At 49.6% G+C, this 9,520-nt stretch overlaps 1 protein-coding gene across 1 annotated transcript in view; it reads left to right on the top strand.

Annotated features, from left to right (window-relative positions):
* Positions 1-9,520, top strand: part of FAM168B (family with sequence similarity 168 member B) — a 29,803-nt gene that overhangs the window by 4,003 nt on the left and 16,280 nt on the right. The window contains exon 2 of the mRNA XM_021718385.1: positions 7,141-7,224. Within this exon, the coding sequence (XP_021574060.1) occupies positions 7,141-7,224 (84 nt within the window). The remainder of the gene's footprint in view (positions 1-7,140; positions 7,225-9,520) is intronic.

The following is a 9,520-nucleotide window of genomic DNA, read 5'->3' as shown; positions in this document are numbered from 1 at the left end:
GCGATCCTTCTGCCTCAGCCTTCCAAGTAGCTGGAACTACAGGCGCGCTACCACGCCCAGTTGATTTTTGATTTGTTGTAGAGATGAGGTTTCGTCAAGTTGCCCAGGTAGATCTCGAACCCGCAGGCTCAGGTAATCCACTCACCTTGGCCTCCCAAAGTGCTGGGATTACAGGCTGAGCCACCGAGCACGGCCAAAAAAGTTATTTTAAATTTGTGTGCTTTCTTATAGTTTCTCCTTCACTTCTTTAGACTTGCCGTGCCTGTTTTCTTGGTTTTTAGTCCCCCAGACTTTTGTAAAACTTCATGATAGCGCTCAATGCAAGTCATTTAAACCAGGGGGTTCAATACATGGGATTGTGTGCCTGCAGAATTTTGAGGCCAGCGTAATTTCAGTACCAAAAGCTGTGAAGACGTTATAGGAAAGGAACGTGCTTTTATGCTCTTATTTGCCATTGGAGAGGCTGATCTATAACTTTTTGTTTTGTTTTGAGTCCAAGACTTACTCTGTCGCCTAAGGTGGCGTGCAGTGGCACACTCAAGACCACCGCAACCTCGACCCCCTGGGCTCAGGTAGTCCTTCCACCTCAGCCCTCCAAGTAGCTGGAACCACAGGCATGCGCCACCATGCCCAGCCGAGTATTGTAGAGATGAGGTCTCGCCAGGTTTCGCCAGACTGGTCTCTAACCCCTGGGCTCAGGCAATCTTCTCGCCTCTGGCTCTCAGAGTGCTGGGATTACAGGTGTGAGCCACTGCACCCGGTTGACATTGCTCTTAATTTTATGCAGTCAACAATCATTTATCTTAAAGCACACATTTGTTATTTTTGGTGTTCTTCAGTGCCGTATTTACATGTTTCTCCCTGAGATCATTTCCCTTCATCTGAACAATTCCCTGTATTTTATTTTTTGCTCCAAGTCTGTTAGTGAATCTTGTTTCTGTGAAAATGTCTTTATTTTTTTGAGCCAGAGTCTCAATCTGTCGCCCCGACTGGAGTGTGGTGGCGTGATCACAACAATCACAGCTCACAGCAACCTCGACCTCCTGGGCTCAGGTGGTCCTACCTCAGCATCTTGAGTACCTGGGACTACAGGCATGTGTTATCACGCCCGGGTAATTTTATTATTTTTTCCTCTGTAGAGACGAGACTTGACTGTGTTTCCCAGGCTGGTCTCGAACTCCTGGTGCAAGCAGTTGTCTCATCTCGGCCTCTCAAAGTCCTGGGATTATAGGCAAAAAAGGTCTTCATTTTGCTTTCATTTGGACTGTATTTTGGCTGACTGTATGTTTCCTGTAACTGCTGTAAGAAATTGACAGAATGTGGTGGGCCAGTCCTGGAAGCCGGAGGGCCACAGCCAAGGTGTTGGCAGGATTGTGCTCCCTCCGCGGGCTCTGGGGGAAAGTCCGCTCCTCGCTCCTTCCAGTTCTGGAGGCTTCTGCGTCCGTGGCCTGTGGCCTTGTGGCCGCGTCACTCCCACGTCTGCCCTCATCGTTGCATCGCCCTCTTCTGTGTGTCTTTGGGAGGAAGCCGGTCACTGGACTCAGAGCCCACCCACAGTCCAGGACTCGCGGATGTTCTCACCTCAGGATCCGAACCCTAGTCACATCTGCCATGAGTCTTCCAGATGAGGACATTCACAGGTTCCGGGGCTTTGGTGTGATGTCTTTGGGGGCTCCTTTGCTGTTTGCCTCCCACGCTGAATAGAGAATTTTAGGTTGGCGGCTACTCTGTCTCAGCACAGCACTTTAAAGATAAATCTGTACTGTCGTCTTGTCTCTGCCGTAAAGTTTTTGCTTCTTTGAAATTGGGTCCCTCTGTCTCTCCCCCGGCCCTGTGCCCCTGCTGCTTTCAAGATATCTTTGTATTTACCATGATGCTACTAGAGGTGATTTTTCTTTGTACTTTCCTTGCTCAGTGTTCAGAGCACTTCTTAACTCTGGATTGACTTCTTCCAGCAATAGCAGTAGCTCTTCAAACATTTGTTCTGCCCTTGATCTCGTCTCCTAGGACTCCATGTACAACTACGGACCATTTCGCTCTGTCCTCCATGTCTTTTGTACCCTTTTCCCATGAATGTTCATGTGAGTCGTGTATACTGCTCTGCTTCCATTTCACTAACCCTACTAATTTTGCTCTAATTTGCTATAAAATCCATGCATTGGGTCAAGTCTTTTCATCTGTTTTCTGCAACATACTACTAACTTATTTTAAATATGTTGTGGGCTGACTGCAGTCTCTAGATCACCTGTGTATCAGTTTCTGTTGTCCATTTGTTTTGTTCTTTTGCTTTTCAGTCATGTGGTCCTGTCTCTTGGCATGCCTGATGTTTTTCATTGAATGTCACACAGTGTATTAGAAATTCTCAGTGGTCAGTGAATGCCTTTTGCTAGGCGGGTAGCATGCTGATTGATTTTCTTAACCCACAGTTGACCTTAGATGTGTTTCAGTTTTGCCAGACTTGGTCTCCCTTTCTCCCTTTGTTTTGCCTTGTCCTGGAGCATTGGTGTGCTCTGCAGAGCCCATCCTTCTATAGATTCTGCTTCTAGCCTTTTCTTTTCTTTCCTTTTCTTTTCTTTTCCTTTGGAGTAGGAGTCTTACTCTGCCGCCTGCGTGGGAGTGCAGTGGCACGCTCATGGCCACCGGCAGCCTCGACCTGCTGGACTCAGGCGATCCTTCGACTCAGCCTTCCAAGTAGTTGGAACCACAGGCATGCACCACCACACCCAGCTAATTATTCGATTTATCGTGGAGACAGGGTCCCGCCATGTTGCCCAGGCTGGTCTCCAACCCATGGGCTCAGGCCGTCCCCTCGCCTCAGCCTCCCAAGGTGCTGGGATTACAGGTGTGAGCCACCATGCCTGACTTCTAACCTTTTCAGCACCAGAAGGGGAGAGAAAACTGTTCTGCGTTTCAAAGATTTTTGGTTTTTACTTTTTAGCCTTCTGGGGAAGTGTTGGAATTTGGCATGTATCTTAAAGAGGATTCCAGTTGGCTTTGTAGCTCCTCAAAGGTCCGGTTTTCTCACTGCAGCCGCAAGACCACCAGAACCCATGTTTCTCCACCTTCCAGCTGTGGCCTTCTCTGGGGAGAGCCTGGACTTAGACTCTTGCTTATGCAGAGTAGTGGCAGATGTGCCAGATCAGCGAGTTCAGAGATGCTGGTTTCTCCTTCGTCCGGCGTACGGCAGTGGGTGCTGAGATGGGGCTAGGTGTGCACGTGCTTTGGGTGCTGTCAGTCATCCAAGAGCTGTCGCCTGGGAAGGAGGAGACGGGACTGAAGGAGCGCATCTGCCTGAGGCACACTTGCTGGCATCTCAGCCAGCCCGTGGCGCTGAGCGGGCAGCAAGGGCGGGTGGTTGGTGGGCGTGAGGCAGGGACAGCCTGGCAGGCAGGCGCTGCTGCTGTGGTTCTTGGCCCGTGTGCTCCTCCCAGCCGAGCTGCAGGTTCTTTCTGGAAGAAAGGTGCAGGCAGTGTTCTTCACTTCGCTCTGTCGACATCAGGCTGGCTGGAAGTCGCCTGTTTCAGTTTTGGGAGGTCTGCCTTTTTCTGGTTCGTTTCTGGTTCTTTTGCCTTTTGGTTTTCTCCGTTGGAATCTCACGGCTGCCACAGCCTCGACCAGCTGGGCTCGGGTGATCCTTCGCCTCTGCTTTCCGAGTTGTGGAACTTCAGGCATGTGCCACGGTGCCTGGCTAGTGATTTCTTCATATAATACTGCTGTATAACCATCTTGTGGGGTTTCCGTAGTCAGTTCAGCCAGTTTCATCGTGATGGGCTTGGGGTTGTTTGAAGTGTTTGTCCTTCCGATATTGCTGCCCTGAGCGGCCTTGTGCTTGAGTTGGCTCTGTGGAAATTTCTTCAGGGTGAATTCCTAGAGCTGAGGTTGCTGAGTCAGAGAGCAAATCCATGCGTGATTGATCAGATTCTGCCAAGTTCTCTTTCATAGGGTTTTCCCTGTCCCCCTGCCAGAAGTGTGTGAGCCTCTTTCTCTACACCCTTACTAGCAAAAGCGTGTGGTCCGTCTTGTAGATTTTTGCTAGTCTGATGGCAGAAGTGATGTCAATATAGTGGCAGGTTGCAGTTCTGTCGACCATGTCTAGTGATTTTTTTTCTGCTGGGTTTTTGTTCTAGTTTTTTTTCTTTTGCGTTGGAGTCTCACTCCATTGCCCAGATTGGAGTACCATGGCCTGCCCACGGCCACCCCAGTGTTGCCCTGCTGGGCTCCAGCGAGCCTTCCACCTCAGCCTTCCAAGGAGCTGGGACTGCAGGTGTGCTGCACCCCCACACCCAGCTAAGTTTTTGATTTATTGTAGAGACGAGGTCTCACCAAACTGCCCAGGCTGGTCTCAGACCCTTGGGCTAAGGCAGTCCTCTCGTCTCGGCCTCCCAAAGTGTGGGGATGACAGGCTTGAGCCACTGCCCCCGGCTTCTTGTTCTGGTTTTAAAAGTTATTTCTGTATTAAGTGTATTAGTTCTTTGTCTAAATAGTTTGCAGATATTTTCTCTGCATTTGTGTTTTTACTTAGCTTATGGCAATTTTTGCTGTTTTGAAATTTTTCTTTTCCTTTTATGAAAGGGATCAGTCATGCCAGTCCCTTGCTGAAGGGCGGGCTGACCTTTCCAGCCTCCTTGCCAGACGGGAGCTAGCTAGAGTAGATGCTGAAGGAGACAAGTCTCACTGTCTGTGGGAGGGTGAGATGGCACTTGAGAAGACCGTGCTGTGGCCAGAGACCGACAGGAGCAGGAAGAAACAGTGGTTCTTAGCTCTGTTGCTTGGAACCCCGCACATGAGCTGCCTAGAGAGAACGGGGAAAAGGCTGGTGCTGTACCCAGGGCCAGCTAAAGCAGTGCTGGCGAGGGTCATTTCACGGCTTCCCCTGTGGGGCTTGGGGCACGGGCTGAAGTCTTCTGTTATAGTGGAAATCTTCAGGCTAGCTTGGGGGCGGGGCGGGGCGGGGCATGGAATGAGGATATCAGGCAGGACTGCAGGATTCCAGTAGGGAGCTTTATGCAGACTCTTCTGCCAGAGCCACCCACAGAGATTTGTCCTTTGGAGTTCCGCTCAGCTCACCCGTAGGGGTTCCTTGCTTGGGCTGCAGTTTCCACTGTGGATCCTGAGGGACGGTGGTGCCACCCTGCCCAAGTGCCCTGGGAGGCACCTTTCTCTGGGCCTCCTCAGCGTGACTTCCTTCACGTGGCTTCCTTCGACAACTGCTTTTCTCACTCCACTTCATTACCGGCTAGAGACGGGACAGAGCAGTCTCACAGCTCGTTGGGACAGTAGTCAAGGCTAGCGAGCCTGGTTCGTCTCGTTGGCTGTGAGTCTGGGTGCAGAGAAGACTTTCTAGTGCCCTGGCTGTCGGGCGAGTGATGCCACCTGTGCTGTGACCTGGCGTGTCAGGCAGGAGGGAGCAGGGTCCTCCCCGGGTTCCGGGCCTGTGGCAGTTGGGGGCAGGTGGCCGGCCCTCTCTGCTGGCAGATACCCGGGGACCAGGATTCAGGCTGTAACTGTAAATATCTCCCTTGAGGTTTCTGTTGTGCTTGTGTGATAAGTTATTGGTGGCTGTGGTTTAGTCTCCCTAAGATGTCTCATTTGTATTAACGAAGATCAGCTTGTTGGCACGAGGGTTACCACTGGGTTGTTCCCACCTTCGTGTGTCTCCAGTGCCACTCGGAGCCCCTTCAGTAAGAAGACTGAAGCTTGATGACATTTGCAGCCTGGGTTTATGACCAGTGTTCTAGTTTGTTTTTTGCTCTTCTAGCAGTACAGACTGGGTAACATATAATAAAGATCAGAACTTTATTGGGCTCATGGTTCTGTAGGCTGGGAAGTCCAGGAACATGGTGTTGATGTCTGGCAAAGGCTTTTGGGCAACATCATCTCATGGTGGAAGGCACGAGGGCAAGTGATCATGGCAGACAGAGAGGAAGGGGGCTCAGCTTGTCCTTTTTGTCAGGAACCCACTCCCAAGATAAGTAACCCGTTCCCATGACGATGGCATTAATTCATGCATGATGGCAGAGGTCTCGTGACCTAATTACCTCTTAAAGGTCCCGCCTCTCAATGCTGTTACCACGGAGTTAAATTTCAACATGAGCTTTGGAGGGAACTTTTAAACCAAATCAGCTGGCCACCCCGAGTTGGAAAAGTTGGGGAATGGAACTTCAGAATCTGAAGAAGCCTGAAATGAATTTAGAAGCTTTAAACAGTGCCTGAGAACAAAAAATAATAGCTTTTAAGTGAAAATGTGTAATATTGTGGGGGACATGTCTTTGGATTCAGTGAGAATGAATGACCTAAACCTTTTGCTGTTGCCTGGTAGTGGCAAAAACAGGCCCTTGAGTCTCAGCTAGCCTTGAATCCTGATTCTTCCAGACTGCAGTGAAGCCAGGTGCGGGTAGCTGCAGGACTAGCACATGACACTCCGGGCACTCTCCTTACTCTTGCGAGGTAATAACTTGTGTGGGCGGGGCTCGGTGGCTCAGCCTGTCATCCCAGCACTTTGGGAGGCCCAGGCGAGTGGATTGCCTGAGCCTGCGGGTTCGAGACCAGTCGAGGCAATTGACAAGACCTCGTCTCTACAATAAAAATTAGCCGGGCGTGGTAGTGTGTGCCTGTAGTTCCAGCTACTTGGAAGACTGAGGCAGAAGGATTGCTGGAGCCCAGCAGGTCGATGCTGGGGTGGTCCTGAGCCTGCGTGCCACTGCACTCCAGCCTGGGCAACAGAGTGAGACTCCAACTCAAAAAAAAATGTGATTAGAGTCTGGAATAAAACTGCCAGAAGTGTTGGGGTTTTCCTGAGTACAGCTTGGATTTTTCTTTTGCATTTTAATGATGATTTTCCTGTTCTTGACACTGGACTTCTAACTCAGTTTCTGCCAGTTTTTTCAGCTGTAGAAAATTGTAAGCATTTCTTTACTCGGAGGTTTAAAGGATTTTATTATGATTGTGACCCGTCAAAGTTCTGAGGACAGAAGACAGCTGGAGACACAGTACTGGGCACATATAAGGCTCTTGGGGCCCTCGCATAGACTGTGGAGTTGTGGGGAGGAAGGTTAGAATGACGGGTTTGTGGAAGCTCTGGTGGTTTTCATGGCTACTGCAGTTGATGACATGGATTGTTCTGTGTGTGTTCTTCTTCAGCCAGTTTTCCCATGGGCTACGCAGCAGCAGCTCCTGCCTATTCTCCTAACATGTACCCTGGAGCGAATCCTACCTTCCAGACAGGTATGTGCTATGTGACAAAACACTTGTGTGTGCTGGGGAGAAGGTGAAGGGGATGGATTTGGAGAAGGGCGGGCATAGAGTTGGGACTTGGTTGAGTTGGTTTCTCAAGTCCTTCAGATTAGCCTTATTGACAAAAAGCTGCCAAATTCTGTAAAATATTTTAGGATGGTTTATTCTGGCCAAACTTGAGGACCTAACTCACCTGTGCCCACCATGGTTAAATGATAGCTTGGTTATATGCAATTTAGGAGGACAGAAGTTACAAGAAACCAAAAATCAATACATGTGAGATTTATACTGTTTCAGTCCAGGGAGGTGGGACATTTCCAAGGTAGGGGATGCAGGCTGTAGGTGGATTCTGAGATTTTTCTGAACAACTTGTTATCATAGTTATCTCAGGAATCTGGAAAAGTAGTAAAAAAAACGGGCACCTTGGGGAAGATGAGGAGACGGAGTTTTGGGGTGCTTAGATGAAGTTTTTGGGGTGGAGTCGTAGACTTCAAACAGAGCAGGTAGTTGTTTTAAAAGACACTAGAGTCCCCCAAAACAGCTTCACAGGGTCCTGAGATACTTTTTCGGAGTCATTCTCATTCTGTTGCCCAGGCTGCAGTGCAGTGGCATGCTCACGGCCACCACAGCCTCGACCTGGAGGGCTCAGGTGATCCTTCCACTTCAACCTAGTAGCTGGAGCCATAGGCATGTGCCCCCAAGCCTGGCTAACTTTAGGGTTTGTTGTACAAATGAGGTCTTGCCATGTTGCGCAGCCTGATCTCGAACCCCTGAGCTCAGACATTCCTCTCTCCTCTGCCTCCCAAACTGCTGGGATTACAGGTGTGAGTCACTGCACCCAGTGCATAAAATACTTGGATTTTTCCTTCTTCATCTGTCAGAGTCAGGTTGTAAAGTAAATCACATGAAAAGTTAGGAATTTGTCAATGAGAAGAAAAAAAGTTGGTTGGGTTATCAGCCTGTTGATATGTACAATAAAAGCTTAATTCTTATTGTGTGTAAAACTGTATAGACTGTGTTTCTCAAATTCTCCCACAACACAAATCTTTACTCACTAGGTTGTTGCAGGCAACTCCTTGTTTCAGAACATCCATTCATGAAAATGTTGCCTTCAGAAAATGAAGACCATCTTGCCATGCTACGAGGTGGAATTTCCATGTTGCCAACATTTTTAGAGATAATTTCTGATTTCACGACAGTACTTTAGCACCTTGCTTCTATTTTAAAAAGAAAGCCTCCGCCGGGTGTGGTGGCTCACGCCTGTAATCCTAGCACTTTGGGAGGTGGAGGCGAGAGATTGCCTGAGCTCAGGGGATCAAGACCAGCCTGGGCAATTTAAGGAGACCTCGTCTCTACAGTAAATAAAAAAATTAGCCGACCGTGTTGGCACGTGCCTATAGTTCCAGCTACCAGGGAGGCTAAGGCGGAAAGATTGCCTGAGCTCAGGGGTTCGAGACCAGCCTGGGCAACTTGATGAGACCTTGTCTCTATAGTAAATTAAAAAAAAATAAGCCGGGTGTGGTAGCATGCGCCTGTAGTCTAACTTCTCGAAGGCTGAGGCAGAAGGATCACCTGAACCCAGCTGGTTTAGGCTGCAGTGGCTGTGAGCATGCCATTGCACTCCAGCCTGGGCGACAGAGTGAGACTCTGACTCGAAAGAAGAAGAAAGAAAACCATATTTTTTATTGAAGGTGTATAAGAATATTTTTAGGCCTCAGAAATTGTTAACACTGAAAGTGGACCTGGCTGGGTCTTAATCCTGAGACGGTCGCTTATTCAGTGGGGTTTCCTCCAGCCTGCGCTGCCTGGGGTTGACTCCTTTGGGCTCTCCCTGCTCCCAGGCCTCTGCCACAGCAGTGCTGGCCTGTGCTCCGGCCCGAGGGCTCGGCCTGGCCTACACACCTTGCTCCTGGGATTGCCAGGACAGTTCTTGGTTCCTCAACACCAGCCCTCACACGGCTGGCTCAGACAGAAGAAGAAGAGATGGCAGCGTTCTTTTTCCCCCGAAGCCTTCTGTTTTGCTCTATGATAGTCCTGCCGTTTCTTTCTTCCCGTTGCCTCTGTGGTGCCTCTGTTCAGCCTGAAGCTCACACCTGGAGAAGAGCCGACTTGACTTAGTCTTCCTACTCCCAGCCTTTCTCTCCCCTGGTTGATGCTCCTATCATTTAAACCAGAGGGCCATTCCCCGATGAAGTGTCTTGTGATGGTTTTCTTTTTTTTTTGAGTTGGAGTCTCCCTCTGTTGCCCAGACTGGAGTGCAGTGGCCGCTCCCGGCCACCGCAGCCTC

Source organism: Carlito syrichta, unplaced genomic scaffold (genome assembly GCF_000164805.1).
Source record: "Carlito syrichta isolate Samal-C Ts95f unplaced genomic scaffold, Tarsius_syrichta-2.0.1 Scaffold111568, whole genome shotgun sequence".
In the NCBI taxonomy this organism is placed as follows: Eukaryota; Metazoa; Chordata; class Mammalia; order Primates; family Tarsiidae; genus Carlito; species Carlito syrichta.
Note: the sequence above shows the minus strand (reverse complement) of the source record. Positions and strands in the feature narration are given on the sequence as shown.